This window comes from Octopus bimaculoides, chromosome 9 (assembly GCF_046866305.1).
Source record: "Octopus bimaculoides isolate indiv1 chromosome 9, ASM4686630v1, whole genome shotgun sequence".
NCBI lineage: Eukaryota > Metazoa > Mollusca > Cephalopoda > Octopoda > Octopodidae > Octopus > Octopus bimaculoides.
This window is the reverse complement of record NC_142936.1, coordinates 83,487,696-83,510,742: the sequence shown is the minus strand read 5'-3', so window position 1 is coordinate 83,510,742 and position 23,047 is coordinate 83,487,696. Positions and strand designations below refer to the sequence as shown.

Here is a 23,047-nt window from a genome sequence, read left to right as displayed (position 1 = left end):
GTGTGAAACCTGAGGAATATGAGTGTTGAATCATGCATGAAATAATGGGGTATATATTCAAATCCCAGTTTGAACATGTAGTTGTTTAGCCCCAGATCAGACACGACCAAGACCACTTATGAGCAAATGCACTCCAGCCATAATCATCCTGACTTTGTGTGTTTCTATGACTACATTATCCAATGTGTACTTCATTTCTTAAGACATCACAGTGTAATTTGAGTGACTTTGGCTGCTGTTTCTTGCAGCTTGAATGAATGACCAGAGATATGTGGTAGAATCGATAGATAAAATATAATCAGTAAGGTCCAAAATCAATACTAATGATGATTCATGGCAATATGATATTATTTCTACATTAGGGATCAATGCCAGCAAGGCCCGACAGATGTATTTGATTTCACTGAAATATGTAAATCTTGATATTTGCAGACATATACAACCCACCTGGCACAGATAAAAATGGGTATAAATATTTATATTGATATAAAAGTTATAGAACACCTTGAGAAAGGTTTTAAAATAGTGTGTGTGTATGTGTGTGTTTAGCTTATATAAACTTAGTTATCAGCCAGTTCTGGTTCAGCCAATGTCTACTTTAATAACACCACCTGGAATTCCAGTGGCCTTATATATATGAAGATATGAAACGTGTGTATGTATGTATGTATAATTATCTTATCTTTCACTTGTTCCAGTCATTAGGCTATGGTCAAGCTGGAGCACTGCCCTTGAAAGGTTTAGTCAAATAAATCAACCCCAGTGCTTTTTTAAAAAAGTTTGGCACTTATCCTATCAATCACTTTTTGCCAGATTACTAAGTTACAGGGTTGTAAACAGACCAACAACAGTCGTCAAGTGGTGTGGTAGGGGACAAACACAAACATGCATATATATATATATGTATGTGTATATATATATATATATATATATATATATATAAACACATACACACACACACATCATGGTTTCTCTGTTTCCAGTTATCAAATCCATTCACAAAGCTTTAGTTAGCCTGGGGCTATAGTAGAAGACACTTGCTCAAGGTGCCATGCAGTGGGACTGAGGGACTGAACCCACATCTATATGGTTTGAAAGCAAACTTGTTACCACATACCTACAACTGCACCTATGTATGAGTATATTGAATTATTTTCTTCAAACCTAAAGCACAGAATATTTTTGAATGAAATGATAGACACAGACACATACATAAATAGTTTTGCAATCTTAGATTTCTTTGTCTTTTTTTTTTTTTTTTGGCTATTTTTTTGACAACTCTGTAAAAGATACATTGTAATTCTGACCAAACTGTATGTCCACAAGATGGACTTTGATTGAGAAATTGTCTGTTTACTGTTCTAATTTCTCTGAGATATCTTTAGATAACAGCTAGCTTTATTTCCTTCCCCTCACTCCCCACCCCACTATCTCTTCCTCTCTCTCTCTCTCTCTCTCTCTCCCTCTCTCTCTCTCATTCCCCTCTACCCACAGATGTGAATCTATTCCACAGTCGTTCTCTAATTCTAGTTTAATTAATCAACAATGTCAGCTCTGTGCCTCCCTTCAAATCATCTTTATGGCAACTTGCTTTGTGGAGAGAGCTTTCATTTCATTCTTACTTTCATACACTACTTGCCTTATTTTCACATTCATCATCACCATCTTCATCATCATCACCAGTACCACCACCATACTAAACCATCACACTTGTTCTTTCATACTGAGTTGAAATGGTCTCATCCCAACCCATCTCTAACTTTATAATGGGCACTGCCATTCACTTTCTCACGTTGCTTTTCCATAGACACACAACTGACACTCTTCAAATTCCTTGTATTTTTCTTCATCATCTTTACGTGTGTGTGTGTGTACACGTACACGCGTGTGTAATATACAAGGGATACGGAAAAGTTCCTGTCTTTGGGTAAAAGAAAATACAGGAGTGATCAGATAATTAGGATTCTATTATTTTGTATTCAACATATTCCCCTCCCACATTCACACGCTTATTGCAGTGGTTCTTCAGTTTTTTTAAAGTCCTGTAAAAGAACTTGGAAGGTTGGGCCTCCAACCAGGCTTTTTGCAATACCCTTTAAGCTAGGAACTTTCAGCACCCCCTCATATATATATATATACAGGGTGGCCCAAAAGTAGGTTTTTCTGTTATTCAACTATCTCTTTCGCATTCATATATTAACAGTTTAGATCTTAATTATAAAAAAATATGAAGCCATTATTCTATGCAAATTTAGTTAATTGTAAGATAGAAACTTAAATGTAATAAAATGTTTTAAAAGAAATTTAAAGTGCCTACGTGATAACTGTAAACCTACTTTTGGGCCACCCTGTATATATATATATATCATCATCATCATCATCATCGTTTAACGTCCGCTTTCCATGCTAGCATGGGTTGGACGATTTGACTGAGGACTGGTGAAACCGGATGGCAACACCAGGCTCCAGTCTGATTTGGCAGAGTTTCTACAGCTGGATGCCCTTCCTAACGCCAACCACTCAGAGAGTGTAGTGGGTGCTTTTACGTGTCACCCGCACGAAAACGGCCACGCTCGAAATGGTGTCTTTTATGTGCCACCCGCACAAGCCAGTCCAGGGGCACTGGCAACGATCTCGCTCGAAAATCCTACAGGAGCCAGTCAGGCGGTACTGGCAACGGCCACGCTCAAAATGGTGCATCTCATGTGCCACCCGCACAAGAACCAGTCCAGGGGCACTGGCAACGATCTTACTTGGCTTGCCGGGTCTTCTCACGCACAGCCCATTTCCAAAGGTCTCGGTCCGTAGTCATCGCCTCGGTGAGGCCCAATGTACGAAGGTCTTGCCTCACCACCTCAGCCCAGGTCTTCCTGGGCCTACCTCTTCCACGGGTTCCCTCAACTGTTAGGGTGTGGCACTTTTTCACGCAGCTATCCTCCTCCATTCTCACCACATGTCCATACCAGCGCAATCGTCTCTCTTGCACGCCACAACTGATGCTTCTAATGTTCAGCTTTTCTCTCAAGATACTTACACTCTGACGGGTATTCACATTGACATTACACATCCAACGGAGCATACTGGCTTCATTCCTTGCGAGCTTACGTATGTCCTCAGCAGTTACAGCCCATGTTTCACTGCCATGTAGCATGGTTGTTCGTACGCATGCGTCATACAGTCTGCCTTTTACTCTGAGTGAGAGTCCCTTTGTCGCCAGCAGGGGTAAGAGCTCTCTAAACTTTGCCCAGGCTATTCTTATTCTAGCAGCTACACTTTCAGCGCACCCACCCCCACTACTAACTTGGTCGCCCAGATAGCGGAAGCTATCGACTACCTCTAGTTTTTCACCCTGGAATGAGATAGAAGTTGTTTCCTGTTTGTTTGCAGTCTTTATTGCACCTGAACATCTGCCACAAACAAAAACTAACTTGCTAGTTAACCTGCCTTTGATGTTGCTGCACCTCTTATGTGTCCATAGCTTGCACCGGGTACATCTTATAGAGTTACTACCTACTCCTTTTCTACATACTGAGCAGGGCCATCTACCTGAAGGGGTTTGTGTTTTATCTACCTTCCTACTTATTAGGATTTTGGTTTTAGCTAGGTTGACTCTAAGGCCCTTCAATTCTAGACCTTGCTTCCACACCTGAAACTTCTCCTCTAGTTCTGATAGTGACTCCGCAATTAGGGCAAGGTCATCAGCATAGAGGAGCTCCCAGGGGCAACCTGTCTTGAACTCCTCTGTGATTGCCTGGAGGACTATGGTAAATAATAGGGGGCTGAGGACGGAACCTTGGTGGACCCCTACCTCTACCCGGAATTCATTGCTGTACTCATTTCCAACCCTCACCTTACTGGCCGCATCTCTGTACATGGCTCGCACAGCTCTCACTAGCCATTCTTCTATCCCAAGTTTCCTCATTGACCACCAGATAAGGGATCGGGGGACCCTGTCAAAGGCTTTCTCCATGTCAATGAAAGCCAGGTACAGAGGTTTATCCTTGGCTAGGTATTTCTCTTGCAACTGTCTCACTAGAAATAAGGCATCAGTAGTGCTTTTACCTGGCACGAACCCAAACTGCATCTCATCTAAATTGATTCGCTCCCTAATTAGTTGGGCTATGACCCTCTCTGTAACTTTCATAACCTGATCTAACAGCTTGATGCCTCTGTAATTATTTGTATCTAAAGCGTCCCCTTTACCTTTGTAGCAGTTGACTATGATGCTGCTACACCAGTCATAGGGTATGACTCCTTCGTGTATCACCTGGTTCGTAATACGGGTGACTAGGCTATAGCCAACACTGCCAGATATTTTGAGCATCTCTGCAGTGATTCCTGATGGGCCGGGGGCTTTCCCGGTCTTCATACTCTTAATTGCTTTATCTACCCTGGTACTATCAACTCGGATAGCTGGTCCCTCTATTGGGTCGACATAAGGCAGGCTCTCTTTCTCCCATTCATTCTCTTTATTAAGCAATCTATCGTAGTGGCATCTCCAGACCTCTTTCTTTGCATCCTCATTTAATGCAAGCGTACCATCATCCATGCGAACACATTTCTCTCCTACAACATCACTATTCTCTCTCCTACACTGTCTTGCAACCCGAAATACCTCGAGTCTTTGGTCCTCACGGCGCAGAACATTGGCAAATCTTTCCTTATCTGCTTCCCCTCTGGCTAAATAAACCTGTCGCCTAGCCTCCCTTCTGGCACATTGGTACAATTCCCTGCTACCACCGTTCTTCCAGTCCTTCCAAGCTTGTTTCTTTTGTCTAATAGCCCTGTCTACCTCCTTGTTCCACCACCACGTTACTCTGGGTTGGGAGGGGACCTTACACCACCCACAAATCTGGTCGGTGGCTTTCAACAGGTTGTCCCGCAGAAATCTCCAATTGTCTTCCACGTTGTATGATGCTATATCCCCTTCTATTTCGTTAAATGCTTCAAGTAACTTGTCTCTAAGTCTCTGTCCGTTTGCAGGGTCTTTAAGCTTCCACACCCTTCTTCTCCAAGCCTGTCTAATTCTGGGCACCCATTTTGCCTTGATCCCAAAGTCGCTAACTACTAATCTATGTTGTGGGGTACATTCTTCGCCAGGGTAGGTTTTGGCATTTATAAGCCGCCCTCTTTCCCTATTTCTGGCGAGGATGTAGTCGATTTGGCTAGAGTGTCTGCCGGAGCGGTAGGTGACTAGGTGACTGGCAGGTTTCCTGAAGTTGGTATTGCAGACCATAAGATTGGTTGCATCACAGAACTCCAGCAGTCTGGTTCCCTCCTCGTTGCGGGAACCGAAGCCATAGCCTCCATGTATGCCATGGAAGCCCCCAGCACAACGTCCGACATATATATATATATATATATATATATACATATTACATACAGGGCAGACACGGCTGCATGGTAAGAAGTTTGCTTCTCCAACACACGGTTTGGGGTTTAGTCCTACTGCTTGACACATTGGTATTATGGCTAAGGATAGACCTGAGATGAACGAAGTCTTGGAAGTGAATTTGCTTGAAGGAAAATAAAAGAAGACTATCGTATATATATGTGTGTGTGTGTGTGCATGTGTGTTACTGTCTCCTTGTTTTATCATTGTGGGATAGTTGTAAATGAATGCCACTGTCATACAAGCAGTGTTCCTCACTTCCAATTTTCTGTGAAAATATCTGGTGATGAGGAAGTATTAGCTTGCTAGAAAACCAGTTAAGGTTAGCAACAGGAAAGGCATCCAGAAAGGATTAATGACATGGCCTAACAAGGCTCAACATATTGCACTCTCTCCACTCTCTAGTCTATATATTTTTGACTCCTCAATTCTAGCAGTGATCACAGTTGAGATAGACAAGATGGACTCGTTGAGTTGTTCCAGTGCCCTTATTGTTGACAATGGTTTTCATCTCATTACAGTGTTTGAGGCCAATGGGGTTATTGATGTTGCTACATTACTGTGTAAATATGCATTCCTTTTGTTTGTCTGATATATGGGAGCGAGAGTACTTTTAGGATGTTGTAGGAGTGTTCTGCCTGAGGTTCTTGTATAAGTGTCTGAGTGTTTTCAGGTGATTTTTTTTCCTGTAGTGGCAGAGATAGTGACAGCTGAAGGTTGTTGCAACAACAAACTGTGCTCCTTGCATGTCCAGGTGGTCTTTCATTTTTAATATTTTTTGTGTGTGTTGTACACAGGACATATCAGTGAATCTGTCCTATGTACAATCTACACTGCATAGTACAGCCCTCTGTTTTTTGCCGTTTATTGTGATTTACTGTTGAGAGATCAAGAGGCTAAGTAAGACTGGCATATTCCACGATGGATCTAAATAAATTATTTGTATCACATACATTTGTTGCGAGTATTATGGCGTAGGGGTGGCTGTGTGGTAATTAGCTTGCTTACCAACCGCATGGTTCCGGGTTCAGTCCCACTACATGGAAAATTTGGGCAAGTGTCTTCTACTATAGCCTCGGGCTGACCTTGTGAGTAGATTTGGTAGACAGAAACTGAAAGAAGCCCATCGTATATATGTGTGTGTATATATATATATATATATATATATGTATGTATGTTTGTGTGTCTGTGTTTGTCCCCCCCCCCCCAACATCACTTGACAGCCGATGCTGGTGTGTTTACATCCCCGTATAAGAATAAGTCCTGGGGTCGATTTGCTCGACTAAAGGCGGTGCTACAGCATGGCCACAGTCAAATGACTGAAACAAGTAGTAGAGTAAAGTGTTGCATGCAACTCTTAGTAGTTTAGTGTTCTCTTTGTGTGGTCTGTGTATGTTGTTGAATGTAAAGGTTGGTTATATTTGTTGTTATTGGTAAGAGAGGCAACAGTAGATTTGGTAGGTATTATTTTAAGGATGTTGCGGTGAAGCCAGGTTTTTAGGTGAACAATGGGTTTTAAGGAAGTATCTTCAGAATAGTAGGACGTGAATGTGATACCATCTGTGTATTAGGTCATGTTTATGCTTTATGGAGGTGTGAAAAAGTCAGGTAGGTATAAAAGACTAGGTGAGAGGATGGATCTTTGCAGTACTCTACCTGGGAAATTACAGATTTTGGAAAGTGTTCTTTGTGTGCTACAGATGCTTAGTAACTTGTGGTGTTTGGTATTTTTTATATCGGTCAATTGCAAGGAATAGAATTAACAGCTTTGCTGATGTCAATGATAGCTAGAAAGGTGCACATGCAAAGATTTTTTGATGTTGGAGTCATCATGTATTTTCTGTGTTTGTGAGTTGTATGGTGGCCAAGAATACGATCTGAGTTCATGTGATTTGGAGAATAAGATATGCACATTAATGATGTCAAGAATTAATCCTTCTTGAATTGAAGGTGTACTTTGGGAGGTGATGCTGCAGTATGATGGGACTTTGGGGATTCTGTTGGATTCCAAATTTTTGGAATTTCACAGTGTCAGCATGACAAGTGATAGACATTGGTGAGTTTAGTGATTTCTTCAGGATCATGACATTTTAGATGTTTGGGGTTTTGTGTGGCCCTGAATCTTTTGAGTTTTTAGATTTCCCTATTGCTATTGGTGTGTCTGAGATAGTGTATAGGCAGTGATGGTAGTAGAGTGGTATTGGTGGTTGCAGTAATAATAGCAGTAGTGGTAACAGTAGTAGCAGTAGTGGTAACAGTAGTAGCAGTAGCGGCGGCGGTGGTGGTTTTAAAACCAGATTACATTTGACACTCCACCCACTGTGATTGTGACTGTAAGCAGTCGCAGTTTAACCCCAGGCCAACTCTGATCCCATAGTTCTATGATCAACAACATTCTTGCTGTGACCATTCCATTGTTTTGTTTCAACCATAATATGTCAAGATATCAAAGTATCAATAGTATCAAAGCCTATCTTGGTTTTTTCAGCCAGTGTTTGTAATCTGTTTGTCTTCTACACTCTACCTGCCCACCCAGGGACTAGCTGCATCCCACACCATCACCAACACTACCACCAATGTCCATATAAGAACATGTAAAGACTAACTAGTAAAAGTTCCCTTTAGTGGGACCATTCTCTCTCTCACTCTCTTTCTATCTCTCTCTCTCTCTCTCTCTCTCTCTCTCTCTCTCTCTCTCTCTCTCTCTCTCTCTCTCTGTACCTCCCAACCTTAAATGCTAGAAATTTGAACCCCTTTTTAGGAATTCTACCCCTCAAAACCACTTACCACCACCATCATTATCATCATCACCATCCTTGTTATCAGGCTTCTGACAAGACCCAGTGGAATGTTAGTTATTTCTCTGTCTTAAGAAAGCAATGTTTTCTGAAGATAAGCAAGGGACTGTTTTTAACTTCTTCCATAGACATCAACTGATTCCAACTTGTTTTAATATATATATATGTGTGTGTGTGTGTGTGTGTATATGTGTGTGTGTGTATACATACATACACATAGACAGACAGACAGGCAGACAGATAGATAGATAAATAGATAGACTCATATTGAGTTCAATTTATACTGCTTGTTCTACCAGACCATACACACACACACACATAGGTTTCACATTTGTAAATGTGTGTGTATAGCATAAAGTAAGAAGTGTGAGAGGTGAAGAGAGATGTATCTATCCATATGACTTCCATATGATTACAGCCAGCCAATTCCAGATGAGGAGCTTACTGTGATAGCCACATGATTCACTGGACCCATATTTTATACTAACGTTATACATACACACACACACACACACACACACACACACACACACACACACACACAGACAGACATTCTGGAATATGTTTTTCTACATACTTACATATTCATATATACATAGTGACAAATATAATAATAATAATAATAATAATAATAATAATAATAATAATAATAATAAATGCCCTGATGCAGTACCAGGCAGTGGCTCTCATGGCTTCTGATCTTAATTGATTGGAAGTGTTATCATGTACATTGTTTTGTCTTGGTATAAAAGATGGGCTATAGCAAATATTCTGCTTAATACCACAGGTTTGCTTGTCAGTTATTTGACCTTAACCAGTTGAGCATGTCCCTTGGTGGCTGACGATATGTGCATCTCTGATCACAAGCAGAAGTAGTGGGGAGCATCATAGTCATGTGTTGAGAGGAATTTTTTGGGGTTTGAATAATTGATTTTTGGAAACATGGGTGTTTTGCTCAACATCCTCAAACAACCCTTATTCCGGGACCTCTTGAGCGGGATGGGCTACTCAACCTGAAGAAAATTCTAAGTGGGCCCCACCTGCAAGGTCATGCACTGTTTATCTTGGAATGAGGTCACCATGTCATGCACATATGGTTGTGATGCATGTGCCTGGTGTACCCTTATCAGACAGGTAATCATGATAGGTATACTGGGCTTGGTATATTTTACCCCAGTGTCATTTTGATGGCATGCATTGCTCTCGCACATAATAATAATAATAATCCTTTCTACTAAAGGCAGAAGGCCTGAAATTTTGCGAGAGGAGACTAGTTGATTACATCAACCCCAGTGTTCAATTAGTAGTTATTTTATTAACTCTGAAAGGACGAAAGGCAAAGTCGATTTCAGTAGAATTTGAACTCAGAATGTGAAAACACACAAAATACTGCCAAGTATTTCACCTAGCATGTGAATGATTCTGCCAGCTCACCACCTTAATAATAATAATAATCTTTTCTACTATAGGCACAAGGCCCAAAATTTCTGGGTAGGTGGGGGCCAGTCGATTAGATCAACCCCAGTATGCAAATGGTACTTAATTTATTGACCCTGAAAGGAAGAAAGGCAGTGTCGACCGTGGCGGAATTTGAACTCAGAATGTAAAGACAAGCAAAATACCGCTAAGCATTTCGCCTGGCATGCTAACATTTCTGCCAGCTTGGTACCTTAGCCATCTTTAAATTGATGACTGATGTTATTGCTAACAAATGTTTAACCTGCTTCATCACATCAACTAGTTTCCTTCTTATCAGGTTTTCACTGTAACATTTTAACAACTGACTGTTGCTAAATAAACAGACAGAAGCTCCATATTTCAACTATGCTACTCTTTAAATTTACTTGAAGTCTTCCTTTTTATTTATCTTTCTAATAAACTCTACTAAGAGAGAGAGAGTGATGGACGTGTTATATTCTTTATCTTTTACTTGTTTCAGTCATTAGACTGCGGCCATGCTGGGGCACCGCCTTGAAAAACTTTTAGTTGAATGGATCAGCCCCAGTACTTGTTTTTGTTTGTTCTAAAACCTGGTACTTATTCTATTGGTGTTCATTTGCTGAACTACTAAGTTATGGGGATGTAAACACACCAACTCTAATTGTCAAGCAGGGGACAAAAACACATACACACACGACAGGCTTCTTTCAATTTCCAGCTAACTCCACTCACAAGGCTTTGGTCAACTTGAAGCTATAACAGATGACATTTGCCCAAGGTGTCATGCAGTGGTACTGAACCGGGAACGATATGGTTAGGAATAAAACTTCTTACCACACAGCCATGCCTGCACATAGACAGACAGACAAAGTTGTGAACCACCATTTTAATTTTCTTTTTTACTCTATTATTAAATCTAAAAGAGCACTACTACCACTACCATCATCATCATCATCTTTTTACATCCATCTTCCCTCAGTTCATCAAAGTAATATTACACATCTGTCATAATTCTATTTTGGGAGAGGTGGGCATTTCTGTTATCTAAATTTCTTCCTAAATGACAAGGAACCATTGATTCAGATCTTATTACCAATTCCAAAAGAAATATATTCTCCTTGATAGAGGCACCAATATATCACAGATTGTCTTCCTCATGCCAGAAATTAAACTAAATGACACATAAATCAATTCTGTAATGCTCCCACCACTGCCTCCAATGACTGGCACCACTCCCAGAACTATTGATCCCATGCCTGTTGACTGATTTGCTGTTAACTCACTTTATAAATTTAGGGACTATTAAAAAGAACTATTTCCGTTAAAATAATAATGGTTCCAAATTTTGGCAAAAGACCTGCAATTAAAGGGAGAGTGGGGTTAGTCAATTACATCGACCCCAGTGTTCAGCTGGTACTTATTTTATCAATCCTGAAAGGATGAAAGGCAAAGTCAACCTCAGTTGTATTTGAATACAGAATGTAAAGAGCTGGAAGAAGCATCACCATGCGTTTTATCCGCCACTGCCTAAGTCACTCTTTCTAATTCTGACAGAATGCCAACAATCTGAGGAGAGGAGAAAATTAATTGCATCAACCAGAGTACATGACTGGTACTTTATTTTATCAACCCTGAAAGGATGGAAGGCAGAGTTGACCCCAGGAGGATTTGAACTCAGAACATAAAGAGTCAGAAAATGCAGTACTAAAGCAGTTTGTCTGATCTGCTAATGAATCCTGCCTGCTCACGGCCGATGAGTTGAACTAACAATAAAAAACAAAAAAAAAGAGCATTACTGTGTTCTCACTCATGGTACTCTTTCATTGTAACTGCTGCTACTGCTGTTGTTGTTATTGTTCAGCCTTCAAATCAACTCTGATCTAACAGATCAAAGGTTCCCCAGCTATGATCATCCCGCCTTTCTGCACATTAGGGACTTTATTGTCCAATGTGTTCTTTTTTAAACCATAAAGTGTGAATCAGGATAGATTTTTTTTTAGTTCTAAATGGTTGAGCAACCAGCTTGAGGTTCCTTCATTAGCTCACTTTACATGTTTGTCTATTTGTGTGTGTGTGTGTGTGCAGGTTTGTCTGTATGCTTGTATGTCTAAATGTTGTGTGCTGTCTCAATTTTCACAAATATAAACTTGTATTCTTGATTCAGTAAATCCTGGATTTGCCCTGAAAATATTTCATGCAAATTAAATGCTAATTCTGAGAGCAACAGTCGAGATATTTAAATCTTTAATTTTCAATCCCATACAACCCAGCAAAGGTGGTGATGGCAGGAGGCGGTGGGGGTCATTCTATGCATTTGTTCTCTGACGCGGTCATCTTTACTCACTGGCTTACTTAGGGTTATATGTTTACTGTGAAATGACACCTTCTGCACCAAAGGAACTGAGTTCAAACTCCATTCAATCTTTTACAGAAAAGTAACTATAAGAATTTTTCTAAACACACACACACACACACACACACACACACACACACACACATGTATGCATCATCAGTGTATCATGTATCCGAAAATGCAGCACACTCCAAACCATAAAGCAGTAATATATATATGCAGTTAAGTATATGTCCAGATGCGAAACCATTGGTCACTTTATGACCAGACATATACTTTTAACTGCAGGCATAGCTGTGTGGTAAGTAGCTCTTGCTTACCAACCACATGGTTCTGGGTTCAGTCCCACGGCATGGCACCTTGGGCAAGTGTCTTCAGCTATAGCCTCAAGCCGACCAAAGCCTTGTGAGTGGATATGGTAGATGGAAACTGAAAGAAGCCTGTTGTACATATATATGTGTATGTGTGTGTGTGTGTGTGTTTGCATGTCTGTGTTTGTCCCCCCACCATTGCTTGACAACCGATGTGAGTGTGTTTAAGTCCCCCATAACTTAACGGTTCGGCAAAAAGCGACCGCTAGAATAAGTTCTAGGCTTACAAAGAATGAGTCCTGGGGTCGATTTGTTTGACTGAAGGCGATGCTCCAGCATGGCCACAGTCAAATGACTGAAACAAATAAAAGAATAAAAGAAAATACACACACACATGCGTGTGTGTGTTTGTGTCTATGTTTGTCCCCCACTACTGCTTGAAAATCAGTGTTAGTGTGTTTATATCCATGTAACTTAGCAGTTTGGCAAAAGAGACTGATAGAATAAGTACCAGGCTTTAAAAAATAATGTCAAGTTCTGGGGTTAATTCATTCAACTAAAAGTTCTTCAAGGCAGTGATCCCAGCATAGCCACAGTCTAATGGTTGAAACAAGTAAAAGATAAAAGCTACACACAAATAGAATTTTTAAAAAATGAAAGAGGCGGGGGTTCTGCCCAAAAATGGAAATGTAATAGGTAAAGAAAGCCCTCCAAAAAAATATATGTATAGTAAAAAGCCCATTCCTTCTGCTTTCATTATCAGATAAATCATTCTTTGGGGACCCCCTCTAAGAGAGCAGCAATTTTTGGAAATAATCTTTGGTGAGGCAGATGAAAAAAAAAAAACTATTTTTCTTTTTGAAACAGCTTGAGATGGTGGGGAGGGTGTAGTAGCAGTGATGGTGGTGGGGACACATTGTTGTCAGTTAAAAAAAAAAAATTCCCTGTCTCTGGTGCAGCAGAATTGGTTGTTTAGAAAAGTTCTGGCTTTTTCTTGAAATCTGTTAATAGCAATAATCTCTTCCACAGATACCAACAACAACAACAACAACAATACTACAAACACTTTCTTATCTTGTCATATTACCACCGATACCTCTTCCACCCCTGCTACATACACACACACTTTTTCTTTCTCTCTGTCTCACATTCTAGCTCTCACACCCTCTCTCTCACACCCTCTCTCTCACATCCTCTCTCTGGTACCTCACTGTTTTCTCTACCCTCACCCACAAACTGTTACCTTACTGTTTCCTTATCCCTGCTCCTGTTTTCTCTCTCTCTATTACTGTATCTCCACTCCAATCCCTGCCTACAATTTACCTACTAAACAGACACAGACAGACTGTTGTGTCCCTATGGAGGGAGAAAAAAAGGGGTTTTGTTTATTTTATTTACACCCCTCCCCTTCTCCCCATCATTCTACCTGGAATCCAGTTTTATAGATGAAAGAGGATGGGGCATATATTTTGGGTGTTGAGTAGAGAACTAAAGGGACCTGATGTTGTTGTTGGTAGTAGTAGTGGTGGTGGTGGTGGTGGTGGTAGTCTTTATCAACTAATCTGTAATGATCTATAATATTTCTTTATTGTGTATGTACATGTATGTATGTATGCATGCATTATGTGTGGATTTACAGAAGCTGCTAACTTTGCCATGGAAAGGCACCAATGGTGGATAAGGATCAGTCAGTGCAGAGTGTATAATTCTTCTAATGTTGTGGAGTTAAGGATGAAGAAGAATTTGAAGATGTCAAAGACAGCTGACCACAGCTATTCCTTCAATAGCATAAACTGATGACATCACAAAATATGTGTTATATATAGCAGCATAAACTAATGACATTATAAAATATGTGTTATGCATAGCAGCATTAACTGATGATATCACAAAGCACCACAAGCATAGCAATATGTGCAGTGTGGTGTCTGTGTTTTACAAATGTAACGTGACATCACATATTTGTGTTACATACATATCATATTCATGTGTCACAAGTAGATGTTACAATATGCGCATCATATAAACATTGTAATACATGTGTCACATACTACCAAACAATGACCATACATACTGATACAGTTATATACAATTACACACCCTGATATAATCACACTGATACAGTCACACACACACACACACACACACACACAAATACAGTATTACAATCACACATACACTGATGCAATTAGACAACAATGATACAGTCACACAGTGTTACACTCACTCTTGATACAGTTACAATGACACAGTTACGAACTGATAGTCAATCACATGTGGTTACAGTCACATACTGATACAGTGTCACCCCGTCAAAACAAGCAACTAAACTAACCAAGAACCCTTTATGTGGCCAATCAACATGCTAGAAATTACAGCTAACTTCCCTTTCAATCACACTGATACTGTCTTAAAATATGGTATCTGGAAGAATATTGAATAGTATAGATAAAACTTTATGATAAAAACTGGACGATTGTGGTTAGAACACCTTAGATCACAGGTCTGTTGAGTAATGTTGACCTGGGGTTAAACAAGTTAGTCAAATGCTTCACAGGCATACACCAGACTGTCTAAATATACATGAGACCTGTGTGATGGCTTCTACACAGTTTCCATCTCCAAACTCTCATTCACAAGGCATTCGTTAATCTGAGACACAAGGTGTCATGCTTTACTGCTGTCTTACTGCTTGGTAGTCTATGTCGAGCAGAAAAGTTATTTATAATTTCTTGCTGAAGGGAAACATTGCAGCAACTAGCACACACTTTGTTTATATATGTGGTGTATGTGTATATGACTGTAGCATGTGTGTGTATATGTATATGCATGCGTGCGTGTATATTGTATATTTTCACAAAGCTTAATTTTTTCTGCATGTTGTATATAATGCTACTCTGACCATACAAGATTAGTAACACATGTTAAAATGTACTGTAACTCATCTGAAACTCACACACACACACACACACACACACACACACACACACACACCGTCGCCACCACTGCCACCGCCATGACATTCCACTCGCCACCCCACCACCACCACCACTACCCACTTCTTTCTCTGACTAAAAGGAAATTTTAGTTTTTTTCTTGTTAAACCATTTTTATTACATTTTGCACCACTTGCTTCAAATTTATGTTTTATTACTGTCTGTTAAATTTAGTTTCATTATTATTATTATTATTTTTTTTTATTATTATTATTATAAGTAGTAGTGGTAGTAGTAGTAGTATATTCAATTCTTTAAACAATTTTTTTAAACTTCAGATCTAGTTATTTATGTAATGTTTCACCACTCCCAACAACTTGTAGCAGTATATAATATACCTATATTATATATGTGTGTATATATATATATATATATATATATATATATATATATATATATATATATATATATATATATATATGTAAATATGTGTATATGTATGTATATATGTATCTGTATATATGCATGTATATATATATATATGTACGTGTATATATGTATGTATGTATATATGTATGTATATATATATCTGTATATATGTATGTGTGTGTATATATATATATATATATATATATATATATATATATATATAAACACATATTAATGTAATTCTCCTATCCCACCTCTTTAACTAAAGCACATTTGACAATTATGAAATTTGTACTTTATTATCAATTAAATGTTCTCTGCTCCCCCTTCCCTGTATATTACATATAATTGAATGAGGACAACAACAACAACAACTACAACATCATGCCACAGTATTCTAGCATCTGCAGATTTTATCATTCTGGGTTCATCTCCACCCTGCCACTGCTACTGGTCTGAGGTTTGAGGACAAAGTTCAAGAGAGGACTGTCACTTGCACACACTATCAACACACAATCATCAGCGTCATCATCATCAGCGTCATCATCATCAGTGTCATCATCATCATCATCCTCATCTCTATTCCGTTTTATCTCTTCTACTGTTGATGCCAATGTTGGTCCAATAAGGTAGATGATATTCTCACCATGGTCTATCTTCCTCCTACTCCTCGATTTCTCTTATCGCCACAACCACTACTACTATCACCACCACCACTACTACGACTACTACCACCACCACCACTACTACGACTACTACCATCACTACTACTACTACTACCATCACTACAACTACTGCTGTTACAACCACAGCCACTACCACCACAGTTACTAATACTATTACTGCCACTACCACTACTACTACTAGAACCACCACATTCACTACTACTACTACCACAACTACCAATACTATCCCTACCAATTCAACAACCACTACAGCCAATTCTACCACCACCGCCATTTCTACTACCACCTCTACTACTAACTACTACTAATATTACCACCACCACCACTACTACTATCACTACAACTACTACTATTACAAACATTACCACCACAACTACTAATACTATTACTACCACCACTACTACTATAACTGCCACCACTACTACTACTTGAACCACCACATTCACTACTACTACTAGTATTATCCCTACCAATACAACTACCAGCACAACCACTTCTACCACCACCTCTACATCTACTACCAATACTACCGCCACCACCACAACCACTACCATAACTGTCCTATATCATCATCACAAAGCTACATTGCTGTGGAGGATTATCATATATGACAATCAGTGACTCCAGCCCACCATCAGTGACTCCAGCCCACCATCAGTGACTCCAGCCCACCATCAGTGACTCCAGCCCACCATCAGTGACTCCAAACCACCATCAGTGACTCCAAACCACCATCAGTGACTCCAACCCACCATCAGTGACTCCAGCCCACCATCACTGACCCCAGGTTTCTGATTGGTCAGTCACTGGTTCACAGCATTTCTCATGAGAGAGTAGTAAGGGAGTGTCTGTAATATGTTGCAGAACAAATATTACAGAGAACTTTATTAAGAAGTATGCTACATATTCAGTTTTTTTATGCTGCCATTTACATTCTTCACCTTTGTACACTACACATACATTTGTAAAAGATATATAACACACACACATACAAAATACATACAAAACACATACAAAACACATGCCAAAATCATAAAGCATGCAAGAGTAACATATATGAGGGACCAGAGCATTCAATACCAGATTGGTAGAGTTTAATTTGGTCATACAACTAGCTCAACAAACTGTTACAGTTGCTATTGTTAACTCACTGTTCCCATGTATTTTGTAATAATTATATATATATATATATATATTAATAGTTATCGCCAAGCCAACATGGCAGACCAAAAAATAGGACAAATGCTGCCGTTGATTATCTCCAAGAGGCCATTGCCTTACTAGCTAGCTATGTGACACACGAACCTGTGTCCATTATAACCTTCGAACAGGGAAGGTCAGCCGCTTCTCCTTGCTGGTCTGGCGTCTACAGACTAGTTTCAGGGTGTTTGCCTTTTATCAATGTAGAGCAGCCGAACCCAGCAGGCGTCGCTGGGTTTTATATATATATATATATATATGCATATACACACACACACACACACACTTACCAGAACAATGTGGGACTAAAACAAGAGTCTAAGCCTATTGCGCGTGTGTGTGTGTATGTGTTTGATGTTAGAAATGGCATCCAGCTGTAGAGGCCATGCCAAAGCAGACACTGGAACACAATGGTGTCCTTGGGCCCATCAGGTCCTGTCAAATCATCTAACCCATGTCAGCATGAAACATGGACGTTAAATAATGATGATGATGTGTATGTGTGTCAGATGATGATCGGAATTGCTTACCCAAGGTAATGTGCAGTGAGAATGTACCTGGCACCACTTGATTACAAAGCAAATTTCTTATCATAACCATAGTGGTGGCACTCTTATCTACTATAGCCTTTCCCCTCACGACCTTCTTGATAAATTTGTTCTTACTGAAGATCATAGAGTGAGGGTGGGGCAGTGCCCATGACTTTTACTGATGACACTGAGGTTGGGGAGTGAGGGTGGGCAGCTACCGGCTAGAGCTGGATGGATGGTGTGGGGGAAGAAGGATTGGATCAGGGTGGAGAGTGAATTGTGTCATGCATCAGTTGAGAGTGTGAGAAGGTGATGAGAGAAAGAAGAAATATGATTGGGGAGTGGAGCAAACTGCAGAGGGTAGACAGCCATTATATTCTATTACTTGTTGACTATTAACCCCTAATCATGCATGGATTCTCCCACCAATACCAACTCCATCACCACCAACGCTGTCATTAACATCACTATGCTACTACCCCTGCAATTGCCAATAAATAGCTCATCACCACCATTATCGTTAATACCCTCCCCACCACCACAAATTCCACCATTACCACAACCACCAAACATCACCACCACCACCATTAACACACTACCACCATCACTCAGCACCACTAGCATCAATGCCAACATTATCTGTCAGTACCAACACTACCCAAAACCACTGCATCCAGCACCACCCACAAACAGTACTACCACCAGCAATATCAACACCATCCACCAAAACCACAACCCCCCCCCATTAATACTACCATCACCACCGCCCATCATTAGCACTACCACCAACACCACTACCACTATCAACACCATCACCACCACCCGTCAGTAGCATTACCACCAACACCACTACCACTATCAACACCATCACCACCACCCGTCAGTAGCATTACCACCAACACCACTACCACTATCAACACCGTCGCCACTACCCATCATTAGCACTACCACCAATACCACTACCACCAATACCACTATCAACTCCATCACCACCACCACCACCACCATCACTCACCATTACGTTCACCACCAAAGAATGTTTAGACCACCCTCCTTCACCAGTGATATTATGAGATGTGAGGAACCTATCCCTCACCCCTTTGCAATGTGAAGTGGATTAACTGACAAAAACATTCAACTTAATCCGTGTTTGTTATATTTTACTGAGAAATTGTATGTTTCATTACAGGTTGATGGGGACAACCCAATCAGTAGTAGTAATAGTGCTACTACTACCTCCAGTGTACTTACATCATGGTCAGGGCCCCATACAGTGATAGTGCCCCGCACAGAGGCTGGTTTTGGATTTACATTACGTCACTTCATAGTCTACCCTCCAGAATCTTCCACCATTTCTCAAACTCAGGTGAGTTCACTCAATTTCTACTTTTATTAATGACAAATTATTTTTTTTGTTTTTATGTTTTTTTGTTTTTTTTTGGTTTGTCTTTTGTTTTTCTTTGTTAATATACAGGCTTGGAGAAATTGTTGAAATGCTAGAATAGCTACATGTGGATGTGTACTGTGTGCAAGAGGGAAGATGGAGGGGAGCCTCTACCAGATTCCTCATGGACCAGGAACAAAAGATATAAATTTTTTGTTTAAGCAGTAGTGATAGTGTGGGTGTAGTAAGCATACTATTAGTTGAGAAACAGGTAGATAAAATGATTGAGGTAGTCAGAGATTGTGATAGGATAACGAAGCTTAAACTAGTCTTGGTTAATGTGACTACAACATTTACCTCTGCCTATATTTCACAATTAGAACTGGCAGATGAAGAGAAAGCCCAATTCTATGTGGCCCTCTTACCTTGATAATGAATGATGATAACTTTATCACCATGGCTGGTTATTTCGACTGACAAGCTGGGCAGCACTTTGATGGATTTCATGGTGTGTATAAAGACTTTGGCTCTAGGAATGAGGAGGGAACAAAGCTGCTGGAGGTCTCTGATGCTAATGACTTAGTTATATGCAACATTAGCCTGAGAAAACCATCTGATCCCCTATTGATCTGGTGGCCAAACAGGCCAGATAAGACTTCAAGTCTATGGCTGGTGCAAGGTTTCCATCCAGATCAAAGGTGGTGTGGGTATGCAACAGTAAAATGGACAGATATTTAGCAACAGAGACACAGGCTTGGAAAAACTTGAAAAATAGGGGTGCAGTGAATTGTACTGGGCAGCTAGAAGGGAATTTAGGTGACAGGTTTACTCAACAAAGGTTGCAACAGAATATGAGAGATTTACCAATGTTCTATGATATGAGGATAGAATATATCATAGAACATTGATACAAGACATTGTGGGTGAGAAGTATGTATGACTGGATAATGGTGTATTTGCACTTGGTGTTGCTGCAAAGAAAGAAGCATGAGAAAGTACCCAACATATTCTTATTTCTTTATTGCCCTCAAGGGGCTAAACATAGAGAGGACAAACAAGGACAGACAAAGGAATTAAGTCGATTACATTGACCCCAGTGCGTAACTGGTACTTAATTTATCGACCCCGAAAGGATGAAAGGCAAAGTCGACCTCTGCAGAATTTGAACTCAGAACGTAAGGGCAGACGAAATGCCGCTAAGCATTTCACCCGGCGTGCTAACGCTTCTGCCATCTTGTTGCCTAAATCCGTGTTTGTTATCTTTTACTGAGAAATTGCATGTTTCATTACAGGTTGACGGGGTCAACCCAATCAGTACTTAGATCATGGTCAGGGCCCCCCTTACAGAGATAGTGCCCCGCACAGAGGCTGGTTTTGGATTTACATTACGTCACTTCATAGTCTACCCTCCAGAGTCTTCCACCATTTCTCAAACTCAGGTGAGTTCACTCACCTGAGTTTGAGTACCCAGCATATTCTGTTAAGTGGTTGACATTAGGAATGACATCCAGCCATAGAAACCATACGAAATCTGTGACACTGGAGTAAGATGTGGTTCCTGCAATCTTTAGGGACCTTGTCTAACTGCCTAAACCATGCCATCATGGAAAGCAAATGTAAAAATGATGACGATGATTATGAGTTACGCTGTGTCATTGTTTGTCTCTTGGTCAGTTCTGAGCCAGCGTACCTATGAGCAATGGTGTTCCACTTATGAGCCTCTCATCTGTTCAAGCCAAATATATATGTACATGTGTATGTATATGTATGTGTGTGTGTGTATGTACATACATAAGTACCAGTCATGTACGAAGGGTGATGTAATCCACTAACCCTTTCTCACAAAACTTGTGTCCTTGTTGCTATGTTGAAAATCACTAATGGTTCTAACATTGGCAAAAGGTCACAAATCTGGAGAAAGAGTGTGCTGGATTTAATCAACTCCAGTATATGACTGGTACTTTACTTTATCAACTCTTGAGGAATGAATGACATAGTTGTTCCCCAGTAGCATTCATTGCATTGTAGTGACATCTTATAGCAGACGACTGTTATATGTTCAATGTCCGGAGTTTTATCCACGCATGCGCAGGGACTAAGTCCGGAAGGAATACAGGAAGAGTCTCATGCGCATGCGTAGAGTTCGACACCCAGCTTTGGCGCCTTTTCTCAGTCTCTTCGTTGACTGATCTCCGTCGAGCCAAGACGTCCAACAGAGCTCTCTCACATGTCAGCACCAGAGCTTCACAAATAACCACGGAAATCATTCAGGAGGCGTCTCAGTAACCGAGGGCGACGAGCTACCGAATTCCCTCCAAGCGTGGACTGAATTCCACTGTAAATAAATATTGTTATGTTGTTCAGAATCTGCGTTCCGTTGTTTCTTCTAGAAATTTAATGTACGGAAGCGGTGTACACCTAATGGTGTATAACCACTTCCCTACAGCATAAACATGATATTTTAGTTGCCATATTCCATATTTTATTTGTTATCAGTGAAATACCCTCAGCTGGGAATTGAAACCCTATCAGCAACCTTATTACAGCTCTACATCAGCTATATGACCTCTCTTGCCATCAGACTGCTACAACTGTAACCCCTCCCCCTAACATTACTGTTACATGTTGAACTGTTAGATAACAGCCGTAATACTAATTGGAGTAGTTTCTGTATGATAATTTGACCTTTCCCCTATCTAACATGTCACTAAATTGCTCGGCCGCTCCACTCAACACCATTTCCATAATTCTGATGGCCTCACCCCGGATTTCCTTAAATTGAACTTATTACTTGAAGGATATCAGCTTCACCTTCAGACTTTAGATTGAATAAAGCCACGTTCAGTCCCTCATCTGAACGATAATTATCATACCCTTTTGTTATTGTGATTTTTAGCTGTGGACTATCAGAAGACAGTCTCCCACACTCTGTTTATCTCTTACTTTCTCTCTCTATCTCTGATTAGTTTACATATTCTCTCTCCTCACACACACATACACACACAAGCAAAGAAATACTCATAAGCATTCACACAAACTATAAAAAGCCTTGTGAATATTGACTAATATCCTATTTCTTCATTCATTATATTATATGTGTGTAGGCGCGTGTGTGTGTTTGTTTGTGTATATGTGCTTGGGTGAGTGTATATGTATTACCCATCTGAGGGTAAACCCACTGGTATTTCTATACACTTCATAAATTAGTCCAATATTTTATCAGACATCGACAACCCACTTCAGACCAACCACAGTCAAATCATTTCATATTTCTGCCTTAAATAAGGAAAGAACACATACATAGCTATACCTACTCTTATATCAGATGAGACGGTCACAGCTAAAATAACTTTGATCTTCAATCTGCTAGTTCAGGGATGGAGTTAAACAACAACATCAGGCATGGCCTGGCAGTCTTTAGTGTATCAGACAAAATGCATTGAGCTATTTTATTTCAGACCTCTCTTCTCTGAGTTCAGATCCTGTTGAGGTCAACTTCACTGTTCACCATTTGTAAAAGTGCAAGCCTAAATTGGTATAACCGTTTGCATGTCAGATAAGATGTTTTGTGGTATTTGTTCTCACCCT

General features: G+C 40.1%; 1 protein-coding gene across 15 annotated transcripts in view; it reads left to right on the top strand.

Annotated features, from left to right (window-relative positions):
• The window catches only part of LOC106877701 (rho GTPase-activating protein 23), a 372,660-nt gene that overhangs the window by 198,241 nt on the left and 151,372 nt on the right, over nt 1-23,047 (top strand). For 14 of the 15 annotated variants that reach the window (XM_089357939.1, XM_089357936.1, XM_052970828.2 and 11 more), the window contains one exon: nt 19,265-19,441. In XM_089357939.1, the coding sequence (XP_089214065.1) occupies nt 19,265-19,441 (177 nt within the window). Of the gene's footprint in view, nt 1-19,264; nt 19,442-20,769; nt 20,899-23,047 lie in introns of those variants that run through there. The other variant, XM_014926658.3, reaches the window with a different exon arrangement.